The 20,710-nt window shown below is 48.3% G+C and overlaps 1 protein-coding gene across 10 annotated transcripts in view; it reads right to left on the bottom strand.

Moving 5' to 3' along the window:
- The window catches only part of DENND2B (DENN domain containing 2B), a 176,686-nt gene that overhangs the window by 29,210 nt on the left and 126,766 nt on the right, over positions 1 to 20,710 (bottom strand). For 7 of the 10 annotated variants that reach the window (XM_037999747.2, XM_008007520.3, XM_073018622.1 and 4 more), the window contains 2 exons: positions 7,191 to 8,450; positions 3,349 to 3,485 (listed from right to left, as the gene is read on the bottom strand). In XM_037999747.2, coding sequence (XP_037855675.2) covers positions 3,349 to 3,485; positions 7,191 to 8,450 — 1,397 coding nt within the window. The remainder of the gene's footprint in view (positions 1 to 3,348; positions 3,486 to 7,190; positions 8,451 to 20,710) is intronic. The other 3 variants (XM_037999750.2, XM_037999749.2, XM_008007539.3) reach the window with 1 other exon arrangement.

The raw sequence follows: 20,710 nt of genomic DNA, 5'->3' as shown, positions 1-20,710 counted from the left end.
CCAAAGCAAAACCTAAACATCCGATGTAGTGTATTCCCAAACTGGTGCTTGGGTCGCTCCCCTCCCTTTCTCCCGCATCCTCTCCCTCTCTTCTTTCCTTGTCCTTTAGGTGTTCCAAGATCCAGAAGCCAGGTGAGCAGCTACCTCTACCTTTTGCCCACACAGCGCTGACCCCTAGCTGTACTAAGCCACCCAAGAAGCAGCCAAGCTGCTCCCATATTTTTTTAACTCCTCATGCAACACCCAGAGTGGAAGAGAGTCCTCCCTAATGAGTGGGGAGGCCACTCTGTTGCCCAACCCACTCCCTACCTCCTGTTGCAGGGTACATTCTCATTCACTCTAGTTTGGCAGAAACTGTACTGTGTCAGTTTGTTGCCCAGGACACTGGGAGCACCCAGTGTGGCTGCTGCTGTGGGCAGAGAGGACTGTGGTTTTCTGATGTCCCTTGACTATGCTGGGTGCTGGCAAGCCTGTGGTCCTCCCATTCTCTGTTCTCTGAGAAGGATTTCCTGTGGGATACGTTCTTGGATCATCTGAATTGAAATAATTTGAGAAAGGGACAGCTTCAACCATTTCTCTCTGTCCAAATTTCCACCATCCAGGGCTCTGTTCAGGATTTTTTGGGGCAATGTTTGGGGGGCAGAATTTTGGAAGAACTGAGCTGGCCAACAGAGCTGTTCCCCAGGCCTTCTTAGGTCAGGTTTGAGAGAAGGGAAAGAGGAGGGCAAGTGTGTCTAGGCCTCTGCCTACTCACTCATTCAGGAGGACTTTCTTCCACTCCAGGATGTTGGTATTGCACAAGGAGGTGAGAAATACAGGAGCAGCACTGGCTGCCTCTTGGGTGGCTGAGTAGAACTGGGGTATGGGCTGGAGTTGGGGCATCTTCCTTAACTGCCCACCTGGCTTCTGGATCTTTGGTTCTGATGCCCCTAGCTCTTGACCTCTTCTCTGGGTCGCCTGTGGGTACAAAGCTGTCTTTTCCCCAGGGATAAGGGAAAGGGCCTCCCTCCCCAAACTCTTTTGCTGTTCTAGGGACCTCACTCCTACAGTCTTCCAGCTATGACCCAGTTTTGCGTGACTACATACTATACACTCTGTTCCTAAGAAAGCAGTGTCCCTGCGGGTCCCGGCATGACTGCTGTCTCCCCAGAAACGCTGGCCCAGCAAGTGGCAAGGAAACGGCTATGAAACCGATGGCTCAGATCAAATGAGGGAACAGATGGCCCTCTCTTCATAAGACTCCAGGCTTCTGAGCCAGCTGGGCGCGGTGGCTCACGCCTGTAATCCCAGCACTTTGGGAGCCCGAGGCGGGTGGATCACGAGGTCAGGAGATCGAGACCATCCTGGCTAACACGGTGAAACCCCGTCTCTACTAAAAAATACGAAAAACTAGCCGGGCGAGGTGGCGGGCGCCTGTAGTCCCAGCTGCTGGGGAGGCTGAGGTAAGAGAATGGCGTGAACCCGGGAGGCGGAGCTTGCAGTGAGCTGAGATTGCGCCACTGCACTCCAGCCTAGGCGACTGAATAAGACTTCATCTCAAAAAAAAAAAAAAAGATTCCAGGCTTCTGAGAATCTGGAGGGTTCTCTCTACCCCGGGCCACTTCTCTCTCTCATGTATTAACTAACAGCACATTCTTCAGATTCAGGGCCTAAGACAGAGGCAAGACAGGGGCCCAGAGAGGGAGCCGGCAGGCAACACACAGCCTCTCTCCTCCCCACTAACCAACACTGACACCACACTTCACCTGAGCAGAATCAAAGCCCCTTACTGAAGAGGATGCTAACAGAATTGAAATGAACGCCAAACAAACAAAAAAAAACAAAAAAAATGCAACCCAGGCTAGAGCATCTATCTTTCGTCTGATCTGTGAACACAAGTTTACCAACACCATGTCTTCCCACCTGTTGGAAGACAAATCTCAATGGAGTCTTGCATTTCTGCCCTTCTTCTGAACAAGAGGAACTGACTGTTCCAGACTATATTTTAAAGGGTATTTATACAGCAAACAGCCTTGGAAGACAGAGATAGTGTCTCCCTTCAGGGCAGAGGCAGATTTGTTTCCTGACCAGAATGATAAAGGTAATGTTTTCTCCAAGGACCAAGGTTAGGCAGGTTTGCCAGCAGTCTCTGAAAAGACTGGGGTTTCCTACGCTTGGGCTCCCCAGCTGGGACATGGACCTGCAGTGTCTGCAGCTTCCACCTGGGCCTTCTCCACACCGCCCCATGGGACTTACGCACAAGGGGAAACCTGTGTGAACACGAAGCTTATGCTGCCTGCTATGCCATGAGTAATAAAGTCCTTTGTGACCCAGGGGTCTCATGTCTTCTGCCAGCACCCATGAAACTAGGGCAATGAAACTTCTTAGCTTGTACAACAGACTGAATGTTTGTGTTCCCCAAAATTTCTATGTTGAAACCTAATCCCCAATATGCTGGCATTTGTAGGTGAGGCCTCTGGGAGGTGATTAGGTCACGTGTGCAGGGCCTTCACCAATTAGGGCCCTTTTAAAAGAGACCCCAGAGAACTCCCTCTGCCCCTTCCACCACGTAAGAACACAGAAAGAAGATGGCCATCTCTGACCAGGTAGCAGGCCTGCACCAGACACTCAGTCTTATTTAATTCTAACAACAACCTTATGAAGTATTATTACTTTTTTTTTTTTTTTTGAGACGGAGTTTCGCTCATGTTGCCCAGGCTGGAGTGCAATGGCGTGATCTCAGCTCCCTGCAACCTCCGTCTCCTGGGTTCAAGCGATTCTCCTGCCTTAGCCTCCCTAGTAGCTGGGATTACAGACGCCCGCCACCATGCTCAACTAATTTTTTGTATTTTTAGTAGAGACGGAGGCTGGTCTCAAACTCCTGACCTTAGGTGATCCACCAACCTCAGCCTCCAAAGTGCTGGGATTACAGGCATGAGCCACCATGCCCGGCTGGAAATGTTATTACTATTACTGTTGTTGTTAATATAGTCACATCATCATTTTATAAGAGAAAAACAGAGTCTTCACAAAAGTTAAGTGATTTGCCTTAAGGACACACAGCTAAGGAAGAGGGTCTGTTGGACTTCAAAGCCTTCCAAAAATAAAGGAAAGGAATAATGTCGTTTTCTCCTTCTCGTGTCCCCAAAGGTCCTTTGGATTTCAGTTCATTCAAGAGCCAGGCTTTTAATCACAAAGCTGCTCTGTCTTTGCTAAGGTGCTTCGCCCGATGTCCCATTTCCAGGAGGAGTTCCAGAAGGTGGGACCATGCCTGCCCACAGTGAAGGAAGTCAATCTAGGTGTTTCCTCCTGTTCCTGTTCTTCTGTAGCCCCTGAGATGACCCAGCCGCCACCTCTGCCATTGCTTACCCACAATATCTTCATAGGCATTTTCTTCTAAAGTGCTTTTGGATCCAAACTTGGGTTGGTTCTCAGTACCATTCTCAGTGGGAGAAGAGGGGTACAGGGACTGGAGACTGGATGCATCCTCAAACTCAAAGGATTTTCTGTGGATAACAAGAGCAAGAGTCATTCCTGCTGAATTAGATCTCTGCTGCCTTGCTGGGGAATGTCCATGGCAACAGCAAAGACCATAGGCCCTCCTCATAAAGCCAGCTTCTGAAAGAACATCAAGGTAGGTCCAAACTTACCATCCAAATTAAGAGACAGATGGTCTGAAAGGCCCCAGCCTGGGTGCCTGCAATGTGCCTTTCCTGAATAATACTGATATTAGGTAACAACAACTACCCCAGCTTAAAAGCATGCTGTTCCAGGTGCTGCATCAAATGCACCTTTACATGTGTTATCTCATTAATCTTCACAACAGTGCCACCAGTATTGTGACATCTTGTGAAAGAGGAGATGGAAGTGACAGAGGCATGATTCTCCCAGACGATGTCTCACTCCAGGGCCTGAGCTGTTAACTATTAATTTTGGCCTCAAGCCCTAGAGAATATCCTCCTTGAGAAGTGTCTGTGATTACACTGGAATCGAGTGCCTGGTCTGCCTCTGGGGTCTCACATCCTCATCTGCATCCTAGCCAGGGACTCCTGCCATTGCACTAAGCAGGTAGGAAGGCTCAACACTGGGAGGGTCTCACTCAGGGCTGTCAGGGGGTTGGAAAAGCAGTCGTTGCTGGGTGGTTTGTTGAAGCAGGAAGGGCTGAGCCCTTAAAACAAATAAGACCACTGCCAAGGTGGAGCTGGGAGGACAATTTGCAGTCAGAAGCTGCTTCCAAGACCCAGCTTCCCTTCAGCTAGTAGTTTGCTCCTTTCCATCCCTTGGACAACCTTCCTCTCTACTGTACAATTTCAAGACCACAGCTTGCTGTCTCCTAAGACTCCCTGAGCCTACAGCACTCTCTGCTCCTCTCCTTCATCTGAGAGGTACATCCCTCATCTGAGACCCCAAGTGCATCCTCTCCCTCTCCAAGGCAAGTCCCCACAGGCTCCTGGGGAGGGAGAGAAGGCAAGGCACTGACTGGATCCCTCCTCCCACCCATGAACACCTCCTCTTCTTTCGGGCACCATCAGACCTTTCAGCCAATAGAGGCCTTTTTCTCTTGTTTCCTAACAGCTTCTCCTGAGAGTCCTACCATGCAGGGAAAGGGCTAAAAGTGTCCTGAAGGCTACAGCTTGTTCTTAGCTTGCCTGTCCCTGCCCTGCCCCAAGCACTCAACACAACCAAACACTCTTTATATTGGCATCTCCTCCCTGTGCCTCTATGACACATTCCCTCCTGGCTTTCAACTTTTCTTTTCAACTCCTGGCCACTACTTTTCAGGCTCTTATGAGGGGTTCTCCTTTTCCATTTGCTTTTTAAGTGTCCAGGTCTCTCAGAGTTCTATCTTAAAAACTCTTTCTCACTCTGCACTTTCTAGGGACCAAATATCCATGGGCCATTGCCATATCTACCATCTCTATCTTGATGACTCCCAAATTTCTGTCTTTCGCCCAGATTCTTAACTAGATAAACATCCAATGGCTGAGCACAGTGGTTTGCAAATGTTGGCCCAGGACCAGAGTTAGTATGAGAGCAAGTTTTCTTTGGCATATACAGTAGACTCAGCATCGTATGCAGGTAGCCCTCAAGTCAGTAAATAAGACACAAATCATGTTCAGTCAAATTATCCTTGAAAATCCCCCAGGAAGGTGTCATACTGAGGACCAACATGCCATCTCTCATTAAAACTAATAGTTTCTCCCCAGGAATTTTTTTTTTTGGGGGGGCTGAATTCCAGAAGAAACACTTGGCTAACATTTTACACACACTACACACACACACACATTTTTTTGAGATAAGGTCTTGTGCTGTTGCCCAGGCTAGAGTGCAGTGGTGTGATCATACCCACTGTATCCTCAACCTCCTAGGCTCAAGCTATCCTCCCTCCTCAGCCTCCCAAGTAGCTGGGACTACTGGCACATGCCAACACTCCAGCTAATTTTTAAATTTTTTTGTAGAGATGGGGTCTCATTATGTTGCCCAGGCTGTCTCGAACTCCTGGTCTTAAATGATCCTCCCATTTTAGCCTCCCAGAGTGCTGGGATTACAGGTGTGAGCCACCTCACCTGGACTGCATTTTTTTTTTTAAATAAAAAAGTATATTAAATGTAAGAATCACACTTGGTATAACAGACACAAACTTACCATCTCCACTCCTCATGGAACATGTTCACCATGTGAAACGGCATACAGAACAGACTGCACTTCTGGAACTGTTTCTCTTTTTCCAAGAGCACAGATTTAAGTTTGCTAAGTTAATTCTCACACGAAGGGACTCCTCCATATACGGTATATGTGTGTATATACTATATATAAATGCAGTGTGGGGTGGAATATGTGTAAAATCTTCAGGCTGATGAATTCTACCTCCACTCCCTTTGGTCACTTAGTAAACTGCTTTTGGCTCTTCTAAATTTAGCTCAGCAACTCCCTCTATGAGGAGCCTCCCTTCTCTCCCCCATCTAACTCACATGTCCCTCCTCTGGGTCTCTGCGGCCTCCTGCACTGACATGAGTTAGGGCACATATGACATTATCTATAATTTATCTGTGCATCAGACCACGAAGTCCTTGAATGGAAGAACCATGTCCTATTTGCCTCTGCATCCTCTTGACCAGCACACTCTTGGTGCACAGCAGGCTCTAGATGAATGTTTATATAAATGGATGAATAAGGACAAAGCAAACACTCTTGGCGGGCCGTTTAAGAATTAAAGAGCCAGTGAGAATTCTGGGGTGGACTCAAACATGGGATTACCCTTAGCCATGGGCTGTTCCAGCTCAGGGGTCTGAATCTTTGAAATTTCTTCCTTTCTGCACATGGCAGGAAAGTTTATATATAAGATGGGATATGTTAGATGAAGCCTGAAGTGTGGGGACAGACTAAAGAATCCCCAGAAGTGAAACAAACCTGAATACCCATCTGTCGTGGGGTTAGATGAGAAAGGCAGTAAGATGTAGGAGGATGAGTATTCCGAAGGAAGCTCACTCCCAGCCTTCCCTGATTCAGAGAATAAGACGCCTGCCAGGTTTCACCAATTCCAACAGCTCCAGCTCCAAGTTACTGGGGAGACAGCCCTTGGTAATCTGGGGTTAGAAATCCTGAGAATGACCAGGAAACCAACGTGAGCCTTGGAACAGGCTCATTCCTGTTTTACTCCTTTTTTCATCAATTTCCCCAATAATCCCCTCTTGATATAGGCCCAGGGTTTGTATATGGCCTGGAGGCCCTCAGGAGAGAGGGAAATGTGTTAAATTTGCCAATACTACCATGTTAATGACAAAATGCAGTATTCAGATAATGCTTCATTCAAAGAAAATAATTTCTAATGCTGGTACTTCAGGTGGTAGGGAGTCCGCAAAGGACTGCCTGCTTTACCTACTCCCAACAGAGGACTGAGGAAGCTCCGACAGGGGCGGGACACAGCCCAGCTCTACCCCAAAGGCCAAATCCAGCCAATACCTTCAGTGACCAGCACTCAGGTCCCAAGTATCCTGTAAGCATTCCCACTCATGTCAAGTATCTTGTAAGAGCAGAACAATCTCATTTTTCACTACCACAACTACCACCTAACAATTATTCAGTACTCTAGGGCTTACAAAGCACTTCTGATTGTGACCCACCCTACAATCTGTGCTTGCACTGTCCATTTAAAATTTAAAAGCAAGCCACGGTATTCAGCTACAACACATCGGAGGCGCATGCATTACCTGCTCTGGGACTTGCGGTGACCACGAATGTCCTTCTTGGGTCTCCGGGTGACAGGCGGGGCTGGGGTGGAGGGCAAGGGGGGTGGAGCAGCAGGTGTGGGTGAAGGAGGTAGACCATTGCTGGGCTTACTCTTGGGGTTCTTGTCAGCCTCGTATTCAAAGGTGCGCTTGGGTTTGGGGACAGGGTTCACAGCGGGATCGGGAGAACTCTTTGATGGCAGCCGCTGGGAGCTAGGGCTATTTCCAGGGGTCCCGGGTTTAGTGGAACCACTGCCTTCCCTCTCTGGGGGTGGGCCCGCCTCCCCGCCAACTCCAGCCACTCCGACTGCCCGGCTGCCAGCGCTCACACTCGCGCCCCCTGCCGGCTCCTCCAAGACGCCCAAGGTTCCAGTCTTCCTTTTCCCCCGGTCCACGCTGTAGCAGCTGCTGGGGAGCTGGGGGAGCCCCCGGCCTGGCTGCTCCTTCAGGGCCTGTTCAATTTTCTGGATCCGGCTCAGCACTGCTGAGCTCTCCTTCCTGCTGCCATGCCCCCTGAGGAAGGCGCTGGGCTCACTCCGGCCCAGCCGTTTCTCCAGCCGGTAGAAAGAGTCCCGGACAGGGAGTGCCTCTCCCTCCTCCTCAGTCTCTGGGTAGGAACACTCGGAGAAGGTCCTGCTCATCCTCCGGAGGCCCTTGAAATCAAAGGTCTTTTCTGAGCTGCAGGGGGACGGCACCACGCTGGGACAGCCCAGGCTAGGGCAGTCCTCACTGGCCGCCCACTCGCCCCCAGAGCCCTCCCGCTTCTCTCCACACATGCTCATCCTCGGCGACGCCTCTCTGCGACCTTCCCATGCTGAGATCTTCTCCCGGATGCCCAGGCTGTGGGCGCGGGTACCGGTACGGGTCAGCAAGACGCCCCGGGGGCCAGCCGCTGGCCCCGGGAATGGTGTGCTCTGGGCAACGGGGAGGCAGGCAGCTACCCCTACTACATCCTGGGCTGCGCCTTGGACATTCTCCTTCTGGGCTTCTCTCTTGCACGCCGAAGGGCTTCTGTCCAAATAACCGAAGCTGGCGGTCTTGAGCGGACAGGTGGGTGGGGAAGTATCTGGGGAGGGATCTTGAGGATTCTGGGGTGAAGGAGCTGGGGGGTGCCGGTCCTTGAGGAGCACCCGGGAGCTGGAGTGGCTGGGGTACCTGCAGGCTGAGGTTTCACTATCACTGAGTGGGTAGATGGGACTCCTTGGTGGGGAAAGAACTGGAGGTGGAGAGACTGACTGAGACCTGGGGACAAAACAAAACAAAGGAAAAGAAAAAATGGCAGTGAGTGGCTGACCAACCAGGGGCATCCTGTTTCATTCCTACAGAACTCAGCATCTTTTTCCTGGAGGACTCTCAAAGAGTATTCTATTCAAGTAATGTACCTTGAAAGCTGTCTTCATGGAGAGCAATAGCTCCTTAATCACAGCAGGCCAAACTCAACAGGCCTCTCTGCCCAAACCATCCCCAAGCACCCTGAGTAATGTCTGAAACACCTGTTCTGTGCCAAGCGAGAGTATCCCAAGAGTCTACATCTGCCAACAGGAGGACAGAAAGCCCAGTGGTGTGCTGCGACATGCTTAACAACCAGTTCTCAGAAGGTGTGGTGGCTCACACCTGTAATCCCAGCACTTAGGGAGGCACAGGCAAGATCACTTGAGCTCAGCAGTTCAAGACCAGCCTGGGCAACATAGTGAGACTCTGTGTATGGCAAAAAGAGGGGAAAAGGGACCAAAAAACCCAAAACCAAACAAGTTTGAACAACCGGCTGTCTGGGGGCAACAGCAGATTGGTAGCACTTGCCAATATTGGTAGTATAAATATTCCAACTCTGGCTGAGTTACCAATGTGACGTCATTGGCTGTGGAGTTGAGAAGAGATGCCACTGATCAGCTCTTGTGAACTGGTGCAAGATGGTTCTCCAACACCACTCCCTTAACAAGCCTCTGTCTCCCCTGGGACTTCTGCTACTAGACATACGTCTCGCTTCTTCATGTTGGGTTCTGACAAGAATTAGAATTCCTGAGGGCCTCAGAAAGGTCAGAAGGGCCTCTCAGGAAAGAGTCTTTTCCACTCTGTCAACGAGGAAGCCAATGGGGTGGGGAGACCAACTCCTTAAGCAGCTCCACCCTCCAGGAGTGGCATCACATCCAATACGCATCCACCATGTCCCAGCTCCAAATCTACATGCAGATCTTGGCAAATACCAGGAACAGTTCTGAATAAATGTTTTTACATATGTTAACTCATTTAATCTTCCTGAAAATTATATGAGGTTATTATGTTTATTGTCTTCATTTTACAAATAAAAAACACTAAGGCACAGAAAGATTTAATATCTCATCCGAGGTCACTCAGCTGGTAAGTGAAACCAGGACATGAACTTCCACTACACTGGGCTGCCTCTCTGAAGAGGCAGCAGTGCCTCTGCCACTTTCTGAACCGCCAGGGCCCTGAGGCAGCTCTACAGAAATCCCCACAGCACTTGGCACACCCCTGCCACAGCACTTGTAAGTATCAAGGGACTTCTTGGTCTTCCCTACTAGACCACAGTTTCTTCCAGGCCCAGGGACAAACAGTGTTTGGAAGGTGCTCAGTGAATGATGAACAGCAAAAGGAAGGGAAAGGTGAGCTTATTGAAGAGAACCATGAGCATACTTCCTCTTGGGCACACTTTGCTACTTGTCTACTAGTGTAACCACTGTCAACTTTCAGAATTCTTTACAAACAGTTTCAGTTCAAAAACAGCAGGATTTGCCAACACTGCACAGTACAAGGCCTACCTGACCCTAAGGCCGTGGCCCTCAGCTCTGGGCTGCCTAGCCTCTCAGGCTCCGGAATGCCATGCCATCCACAGGAAGGCAGCCAGCTGCCCCTGAGCCAGGCTGCTGTCACTGCTTGCTCACACACAGAAAACCGGAGCTTGGGTGAGTCAGGGATTGGCTGACAATTCCCTGCTGGGTCACAGGCCTCTGGCTGCCCCCTATCAACAGGAAACCTCAACATGCTTAAGTTGTTTTTCAAAGGGCAAGTCAAACAAGAGCCATCCCATGTGTATATGGGCACAGATGAGAGAAATGCAGTGCCCAGCCAAGCAGATGACCAAAGAGGCTCTGCTCAGTGAGAAGGTGTGAACAGAGTAAGCCCCGGCACTCCCTGGGGTAGGGAGCGGCAGGGCAAGGCGCCAGGCTTGAGGCAGGGGGAGATCCCAACTTCCTCACAACTGATGGAGGCCTCATGTCTCTCTTATTTTATAGAACCATAAATACAAAAAGGCCATCAGTCTAGCCCCTAAGTGAATGACTGCTTGTGCTACACAAAGGACTCTGTTTTAGTTCTCAACTGAAGATGCATTTGACAGAGGACAATTTCATTTGTTTCTTCCTTCAACAAATACTTAATGAGCACCTACTCTGTGCTAGGCCTGTTCTAGGAGCTAGATATAAGAATAAACAAAACAGACATAAATTCATGTCTTCATGAAGCTTATATTCTACTGGGAGATGGCAGGCACCTAATGAGACTCACAATCTCTTGGGAAGCCTTTTTAAACTATACCTGCCTCACCTGCTCAGGCACTTTGATATATGGTTCCCTAGGGCTGTGTCTTCCCAGCTGCCCAGGAGAGAATTCACCAGTCCATGGAACCACTGTTACTTATGGTAGTGTGGGGCATGGCTCCTTGGGATAGGAAAATGATTCAGGGCCTCTGGTCCATCTGATCCCAGCATGCTTTCAGAAAGAATGATTCTATAACTTCCCTTAGTGGTTCCAGCACAAATAAATCTACACAGGTTAAGAACTTTCTCTCAGTGCCTACCCCACTTGAACTGAGGTTTCATTTCTCTCCTCTCATGCAGTATAAAGTAGAGAGTAAACTGTCCCTTTCCTCTGCAGGTCCTGTCTTTGGTGTCACTGCTGACCTGGGGCCCATAGCTTCACGTGCTACCCTTGCCCCAGCCTCCCCACAGGCCAGGCCCAGTGCACTGCACCACAGAGGAGCTGCCCGTGCTGACCTGGAGCCCAGGAGCCCCGGGTTCATCACAGAGAAGGCACCAGTCACTCACTCCAAGGTCTGGTAAACAATAAAGATAAGGCCCTGCCCTCCTGGGTGTGACATTCTCACTTGAGGGTAGAATTCTCTGTTATCTGTCCGCATGTTCCTGATTCTACCTCTTATTAGCAATGGACTCACACTCTGAACATCCAGTTTCATTTCTTCAAAACCATTCCACATTTTACATCACAGGGTTGTCATATTGAGCCAATGAGACCATGGATGTGAAATGCTCATTATCATTAGTAGTTTTTTTTTTTTTTTTTTTTAAATCAGGTTATGGCTAGCCAGTCGGTCTCAACAGAGGGTAAGAACATCACAGCCTTGGTGTTCAAGATTCAGTGTAGCCACTTATAAGCTTCATGACTTTGAGCAAGTAATCTTCTCTCCCTAAGCCTCAGTTTCCTTAACTATAAAAAATGGGTGTTGGAAGATCACGTATCTTGGCTGGGTGCAGTGGCTCACGCCTGTAATCCTAGCATTTTGGGAGGCTGAGACAGGTGAATCACCTGAGGTCAGGAGTTCAAGACTAGCCTGGTCAACATGGCGAAACCCCGTCTCTACTAAAAATAATAAAAATTAGCTGGGTGTGGTGGCAAGCACTTGTAATCCCAGTGACTCGGGAGGCTAAGGCAGGAGAATTGCTTGAACCCAGGAGGCGGAGGTTGCAGTGAGCCGAGATCATGCCATTGCACTCCAGCCTGGGCGACAAGAGTGAAACTCTGTCTCAAAAAAAAAAAAAAAATCACATATCTCAGAGAATCTCTGTGAGAAATAGAGATAGTACCTGTCAAGCGTTGAGCTTGGGGCCTAACACAGTGTTCCAACTTAGCTTGATAATTACTAATATTCATATGGGGCTGACTCTTCAGAGTAATCACCTGGGAAACTTGGTCAGTTTGCCACTGTCCATGGATCCTGAACATTGTCGGGGCGGGGGGAGGTGAGCGGGGAGTAAATCAAATATGGCCATGAATTCTTGGCAGCTCAAGCTATAGAAAGGCGAAGTCTATTTCTCTGCCCCTCGAATCTGGGTTGATCTTGGTGATGTGCTTTGAGTATAATACAATGTGGCAGTGGAAACTAAAAGTTGTCCAAATTCTAAACTTGAGGCCTCAAGAGGCCTTGTAGTTTCTCCCTTTACCCACCTGGAATGCTGCCCTGCCACCATCACATAAGGAAGCCAGTCTAGTCTTTTAGAGGACAAGAGGTCCCATGGAATGTAACCAAGGCACCTCTGTCAATAGCTAGCCTACAACTGTCTGACTCATGAGTGAGGCCACCTTGGACCCAGACCCAGCCGGACACAGCTACATGAGTGCGCCCAGGGGAAACCAGCAGAGGAACCACCGGAAAACCCACAGAAATGTGAGAAACAATCAACTGTGTTAAGCCACTAAGTTTTGGGGTGATTTGCTCCACGGCAGTACTAAAAAGATGCAGGTGGGAAAGGCCACACCTGCGTGTCATTGGCCCATCCCATCCCAGTGCAGAGCCACTGCCCTGGCCTTCCTCCCCCACTTCCCCACAGGCCAGCTTAGCTTCCATGGTGTCTGGATTGGATCTCTCTCTCACTACTACAGGCTCTGATGCTCTTATGGGGGCATTCCCTGGAAGTGGAGCTAGTTCAGCCACCCTAAGAATCAGCTTCCATCAGTCTTTGCTCCCAGGCTGAAGGAGGGTCAGGAGAGTCTGTCACCGAGAGAGGGAACACTAGGGAAGCTTCAGGAGGGACACAATGGGGCCAGGTGTCAGGATGTCTGGATCCTCATAACAAAGAGTTGCACAGCAGGTGGCAACCCCTGGCATGGATAGGGGAGAGTGCTCATTCCTGGGCTTCAGTTCCACTCTGTCTAGTTGTTTCCTAGTTCCTCAAACTGAGACTGGGAAGGAAAGTAAGATCATTCTCCCCTGTTGGACAAGAGGAGACCACGGCCATGAGAAGAGCAGGGCCTGGATCCAGGTTGCCTTCACACGCCACCACGGGAGCAAAGCCACTGAGAGTCTCTAGCTTCACTTCTTCCTGGTTCCTAGGCCAGCTCCTTGCTAGCCTTCTCTGCATCTGAACAAAGGAAGCCACCTATCACCCAGACCACAGTGTGCAACCCCACCAGGCCGGAGATACATTTTGGCTATCTATCCATTCAACCAGATACATTGAGAGCCAAGTCTATTCCAGGCACTGTTTTAGGCTAAGGTGGGAGGACTGCTTGAGCCTGGGAGGTCAAGGCTGCAGCGAGCCATGATCGCACCACTGCACTCCAGCCTGGGCAACAGAGAGAGACTCTGTCTCAAAGGAGGGAAAAAAAAAAAAAGGATCAGCAGAGACTAAAAACAGACAAAGTCTCTTTTTCTATAGGTTACATTCTGGTGGAGGTACATGAAGTTGCCTTATTTGTTTAGAGTGAGTAGATAACAAATCAACTCTGTGAGATGGTTTGGGGACCAATAAAGAAGAATAAAGAAGGGGAAAGGGATCAGAGATGAGCAGTGGGGATGAGTTGCTGTTTTACATAGGGAGGTCAGGGAAGCCCCTCTTGCCAGGGGACACATGAACACAACCCGAAGGAAGTGAGTAATATGTCTATCCAGGGGAGGAATGTTCCAGACAGAAAGTGCAGTAGGGCAAAGATAACCACATGCTTACTGTATTCCAGGGGCAACAAGGAGGCCTGTGTGGCCAGAGTGCAGGGAAACAACGAAGTGTGGGCTAGAGATGAGCCTGAGAGACACCAGAAGCCACACCATGGAAGGCCCCATGGGCCACTGATAAGACTTGGGCTTATACTCTCAAAGAGAAGGAAGCTCTTGAAGGGGTGTGAGCAGGACAGTGACAAGATCTGACTTTACATCAGAGGATGACAGGCAGGGGTACAGGGTGGCAACAAGGAGACTATTTAGAAGGCCACTGCAGCAATCCAGACAAGCGATTATTATGATGACTTGGATCAGAAGGGTAGTGGTAGAGACGGAGCTACTTTGAGGGCTAGGCCAATGCAATTTGCTGATGGGTTAGATGAGCAGTGAGAGACACAAAAGGGAAGTCTAGGACAGCATCAGGATATTTGGCCTGAGCACTGGTAGAATAGAGTCTGGTTATAAATTTCAATATGAGAGTCATTAGTGGCATATAGAAATATTTAAAACCATGTGGCCAAATGAGATCCTCTAGAGCATAAGGGTAGTTAGAGAAGTCCAAGTGCTGGTATGTTCCAGTGTTTTGGGGTCTGGACAAGGAAGAAGAACTAGCCAAGGAGACTGACTGAGAACAGCATTTAGTGAGAAAAGAAGAAAATCACGAAGAGTGATGTCCTGAGACGCTCAAGAAACAGGGAGTGATCAACTGAGTCAAACCTGCCAACAACTAAGAGAAGGGCTGAGAAATTATTTGAAACATAGAGGTCACTGTGACCTGACGAAGAGAGGTTTTGGTAGAGAGGTAGGAAGGGAAGCATGACTGGAAAAATTAAGAAAAAGGGAGGAGAAGCAGTGGAGACAGAGAGTTCAGACAGCTCTTTTAGAGTTTTCCTAAAAAAGGAACAAAGAAATGGGATAGTAGTTGGAGAAGAATATGGCGTAATAGAAGCTTCTCCTCTGCTCTCTTCTCCTCTCCTCTCCTCCCCTCTCCTCCTTCCTTCTTTCCTTCCTTCCCTCCTTCCTTTCTCTCTCTCCCTTCTCTCTCCCTCTCTCTCTCTTACAGGGTCTTGCTCTGTGGCTCAGGCTGGAGTACATAGCTCACTGTAACCCCAAAATCCTGAACTCAAGACATCTTCCCACTTTAGCCTCACAAATAGCTGGGATTACAGGCTCATGCCACCACGTCCAGCTAATTTTTTTTTTTTTTCCACAGATGGGGGTCTCACTATGTTGCCCAGATAGGTCTTGAAATCCTGGCCTCCAGTGATCCTCCTGCCTTGGCCTCCCAAAGAACTGGGACTGTGCAGACGTGAACCACCATGCCAACTTTGCAACTATAATTGGAATGATCCAGTAGAGAGGGAAAAGTTGTCAATGCAGACACAGAGGGCACAAATGCAGAAATAACATCCTTGAGCAGGCAACGAAGAGATGGGGACCCAATGCCCATCTAAAAGGGCTGGCCTTACACTAGCACCCTCTTTCCCATGTGCCTGCGCTGGACGTCTGCTCTCATGGTCTCATTCCCATGTTGCTTTATGCTTCCACCTCCCCTGGCTTTTACTGCTGCATATTTTCTCCAACTCATTCCAAAGAGGGGATAAAAGGTCAGAGTTTGTTCCCCTCCTGCTTCAAGCATCTGGATCCAGCCCTCTCCCCAAACCCATTGATCTACTTGATGACTACGTCCTATCAATTCTACTTCCTAACATCTCCCAGGTGTGTCCCCCTCCTCCCCATCCCTACTGCTACTGCTACTTCTTTGGTCTCTTTCTGCCTTCAGTCTTAAATCAGTTCTGGTTCATCCTCTCATCTTCTGACCTCTTTCCAAAATGAAAAGCTGATCATGCTTGAAACTCCTCATATCTACAGAATAAAATGCAAATTCACTGGCATTGCTGACAAGGCCCCCCATGAGCTGGTCCCTGCCTATTTTCCCCTTCATCACCCCACATTGTTTTCCCTTCATATCAATCCTGTATCCCACCCTTAGGCACATCAAACTCTTAGCTTTTTCACACCCTACCCCCTTTCAGGTAGAGATGGCCTATGCAGAGGCCTCCACTGGGAAAACATCTACGATGGCATGTATAACACTGCATTGCACCAGACTGTTTCCTCTCCCTTACTAGACTATGAGTGAGCTCACCTGAAGGTGGTAACAGTATCTTGTTAATCTTGATATCCCCTGCAAAGTGCCTAGAACTTAAAAGGAATTATTATTTGTGTTGAGTGACTAAAAGAATGAAAATGTAAATAGTTAAAAACCTAGGCCTCCTGTATGCCTGCTCACGACATGACATTGTATCTGCAGACTTCCCCGCCTCTCTCTTTGTGGTGTATGGGCTAAAGAACAACAGAGAAAGGTACACAAAGCACTCGGTGCAGTCCAGTATTGCCGCCAGTCCCCGAAGTCCTCTCCCACTAGGCGTGAAAGCTACACACTGGCTGGGTCCTGGTCCCATCACTTTCTGGGTGTGCTCATGGGCAAGCTCTCTAAGTTCTCTGTGCCTCAGGTTTTTAAACTATCAACATGGACAACACTTAGTCTGAGTATCCTCACATACTAGCTGTGTGGCTAAGATGATGCAAATCTCTAACAGTGTTTGAACACTATAAATCATTCCATAAAGGTAAAATAAATAATTTTTAAAAGTAAATACAAAGCAGCCATCAGACACCCAAGACTGCTGTTCTCTCTTATCATCTCTCTGTTATTCTACAATCCCAGAGTATGCCCCTGGGAGGCAGGCACTGTGGAACTGGGCACTTGTGCCATGGCCTTGTCAGCAGGCAGCCAGTTCTGCCGCTCAACACAGGCATGGATGCCAACACTGCAGCATGCGACATGCCAGAAGCAACATTTTAAGGAGAGATGAAGTAAAATGAACAGATAAAAGAAAGCAGGGGAGAATGCAAAGGATATTTAAAAGAAACAGAGAACCATAAATGCACGCACACACACACACACAAATATGTAAGATACATAATTAGGATGGAAAGAATATGAGCTACAGTATGGAAAGAGAAATAAATTTAAAGAAAAAGTACTGTGGGCCAGGCATGGTGGCTCATGCTTCTAATTCCAGCAGTTTGACAGCCCAAGGTGGGAAGATCACTTGAGCCCAGGAGTTGGAGACCAGCCTAGCCAATATGGCAAAACTCCATTTCTACAAAAAAAAAAATTTTTTTTAATTAGCTGGGTGTGATGACACCCCCCGTGGTCCCAGCTACTCAAGAGGCTGAGGCAGGAGGATCCTTGAGCCCAGGAGGTCAAGGCGAAGTGAGTCATGGTTGCACCACTGCACTCTAGCCTGGGCAACAAAGTGAGATCCTGTCTCAAAAATTAAAAAGGAAACAAGAAAAGAAAAAGCATCATGTGTATGTGTGCACATGCACATAGACAGAAAGTGAGAGTTAAAGTGCATAATATTCCCTCTGGTACTGTCTCATAGGAACACGCCCCAATCCCCGGGCTAGTGATACAGGCCCCTCTTCGGTAACACAAGAAGTATTTGTGCTAAGGAATATCCCATGTATTGTCAGGTGCCACGAGGAACTTTTTTGGAGGGAAGGCTGTCTTTAGTTCTTGATGAACTTGGCATGCTCCAAGTTGCTCTGCTTTTTCTGGTCATAGGGCTACTACAAGTGTTAGTAACAAGAAGGGACCAAGCTGGAGCTAGTTGGGAAAAAGTCCTAGTAGTCCTGGAAACAGCCTGAGAGGTACCAGGATGTGTTATGAGTGCCATGAAGTAAGCCTGTCTGCAGGTGAAGGTTATACAGGGCTCAGTGTCCAAAAAATGCTTCCATCCCTACTAAGCAATGTCTTGCCTGCTTCAAATGAAACTGCCTGGAAGGTGGCCAGTCATTCAGCATTCTTGGGCTTCTCAACTAAGGACCCTGTTGGCTTAGCGGTATCACCATCCTCCTGCCACCCAGTGACTGCCCCAGTTCTGGGGATGGCATTCTCACGGCGCTACCCCAAAGCCATACTCTGAGCATGGAGGAGGAGAAAAAGGAGGAAGGCTACCTGAGTCAGCAAGTCCAAGAGTTTGTTCCCTAGCCTAGAGCAGAAGCTTGCCCAGTAACAAGACATAGACATCCCACTCCAGAAAAGTCCTGAGAAAAAGTCAAAGGACAGGGTGATACTCACAACTTGGCTTTCTTGCTCCCAAAAAAAAGCATCTCAAACAATTGCGAGTCCCCAACAGGGTCCAGGGCAGCCTCATCCCCCAAATGGGGCTATATCTAGGCCACCGTCTATAGAGATTCTCCAGGTCCCTACGGCTTGTCAGGGTAAGTGAAAGGTAGTGAGAGTCACGGCATAAATTGAGTTGCCTTTTCACCTCCAGAAAGCACATCTAAGAATCTACGGAAGCCGCGCCTGTCTGTCCCCAAGCTGATTTCTAAGAAAGCACCAAGTGGACTGCTGAGTTCTTCTCTGGAAGGGAATGATGAACCGTCTAAGTAGCAGTGGCAAGTGAAGGCAGAGAGAATACTGACATTGCAGAAGCCCTCTCTGAGGTTACCCATCCCTGACAGGAACATCCCCAGTGCCTCAGTCCAGTAAAGACTGGGCTACTGTATAAAGCAGAGCCAGGCATTAGACAAAGCCAAGAGGGAGGCAAACCTAATTCCAGGAAACCATGCAAATGGCACTTCTGATGGCTTTAAAACGTGGTCCCCAAATTCTTTGACATGCCTCCTGTCAAAATAACCCCTCCTCTTAAACTTGGGCTCTGTGACTGCTTGATTGATAGCATACAATACAAGTGATGTGGTGCTACTTTTCAGGCCCAGGCCTAAAAAAATCAGCAGCTCCTAATTCCCGTCTCTCATGCTAGGAACAAGCCCAGGCCATGTGGAAAGGGTACATGTAGGTGTTCTGGCTGCCAGTCCCAGGTAAAGTCCCAGCAACGGCCAGCATCCCCCTGATGTGAGGTTAAGACATTGCCAGGTGATACCAGCCCCTAGCCCTTGAGCCGCCCTAAGCCTTGAAGTCTTTTATTCATTTATTTATTTATTTTTAGAGACAGTGTCCCACTCTGTTGCCAGACTACAGTGCAGTGGCAAGATCTCAGCTCACTGAAGCCTCGAATTTTTGGGCTCAAGAGAGCCTCCCGCCTCAGCCTCATGAATAGCTGGGACCACACCTGCATTCCAGCACACCGGGCTAATTTTATTATTATTACTAGTTTTTGTAGAGACAGGGTCTTGTTATGTTGCCCAGCCTGGTCTTGAACTCCTGGGCTCAAGTGATCCTTACACCTCATTTAAGAAATTCTCATTTCTTAATTTGAGAATTTTTTTCCTGTCCAGAGAGACTGTCAGTGAAAAACAGTTTTATTTTTTGATCCAGCAAGCCCTTTCTCATTTGTAATTGCTTTGTAATTTTAACAACGAAACAGCTCCTTCTTAGCTTACCTGTTTTCTCTTTTTTACTATAGGCAGCTAGAGCAAGTCAGATGGCACCTTCAGCACTTTGCCTGCAAATCTCCTTAGCTAGTTCATCAGATTTATTAGCTATATTTTCTGTTATCTATGTTACCACAAGTGACAGACTTTTCAACACTATTAAGGGTTCCCTTTCCTCTAACTTCTAATAACATTTCCTTACTTTCCATTAAGCCCCTACCGACAGCCCAAAAGTCACTGTTTTAAGATTTTGTTTCAGTAGCATCTCTCTTGCAGGTACCAAAATGTATTCCAGACATCTACTGCCAACCACCCCTCTCAAAAAAAAATTTTATGGCATAAAACAACCATGTTCTTTTGCTCCCAGACTCCGTGGATTAGGAATTCAGACAGCACTGCAGGAGTGGCTTTCCCCTGCTCCATGATGTCTGCCTTGGCTTAAAGAGACTTAAAGGCTGGCTGGGCACAGTGGCTCACGTTTGTAATCCCACACTTTGGGAGGCCGAGGTGGGGGGATCACCTGAGGTCAGGAGTTTGAGACCTCCCAAAACCAACATGACCAATATGGAGAAACCCCCTCTCTACTAAAAACACAAAATTAGCCGGGCGTGGTGGTGCATGGCTGTAATCCCAACTACTTGGGAGGCGGAGGCAGGAGAATCGCTGGAATCCGGGAGGTGGAGGTTGCAGTCAGCCAAGATCACGCCATTGCACTCCAGCCTGGGTGACAGAGTGAGGTTCTGTCTCAAAAAAAAAAAAAAAAAAAAATTACTTAAAGTATTGCCTCATAGAAGAGACAGACACACAAAAGGTCTCCTAAGTATCTTTTGATTGGGTCCTACAAATCCTCTCTGAAGACAATAAGGCTCCTAAGAATCTTAAAAACCTTTGTCCCATAGCAATCTCACAAAAAATCCAAATCGAAGTAGAGAGGGGCTTATCTGTTCTTTTTTTGTTTGTTTGTTTTTGAAACAAGGTCTGGCTCCCAGGCTGGTGTGCAGTGGCTCCATCATGGCTCACTGCAACCTTGACATCCCAGGCTCAAGCGATCCTCCTACCTCAGCCTCCAGAGTAGCTGGAACTACAGGTGTGCATTACCATGCCTGATTAATTATTTTTTTGTAAAGATGGGATCTCACTATGTCACCCAGGCTGGTCTCAAACTCCTGGGTACAGGCAATCCTCCTACCTCGACCTCCCAAAGTGTTGGCACTACAGGTATGAACTACTGCGCCTGGCCAAGGGGCTTATCTTGAAGTGATTTGTATGTGTGCTCTTTGCTATTATAATGGATTATAAAATGATTCGTAAGAAACCCATGAAGTTTTGTTTTGTTTTGTTTTGTTTTGTTTTTGAGATGGAGTTTCGTTCTTGTTGCCCAGGCTGGAGTGCAATG

Source organism: Chlorocebus sabaeus, chromosome 1 (genome assembly GCF_047675955.1).
Source record: "Chlorocebus sabaeus isolate Y175 chromosome 1, mChlSab1.0.hap1, whole genome shotgun sequence".
In the NCBI taxonomy this organism is placed as follows: Eukaryota; Metazoa; Chordata; class Mammalia; order Primates; family Cercopithecidae; genus Chlorocebus; species Chlorocebus sabaeus.
Note: the sequence above shows the minus strand (reverse complement) of the source record. Positions and strands in the feature narration are given on the sequence as shown.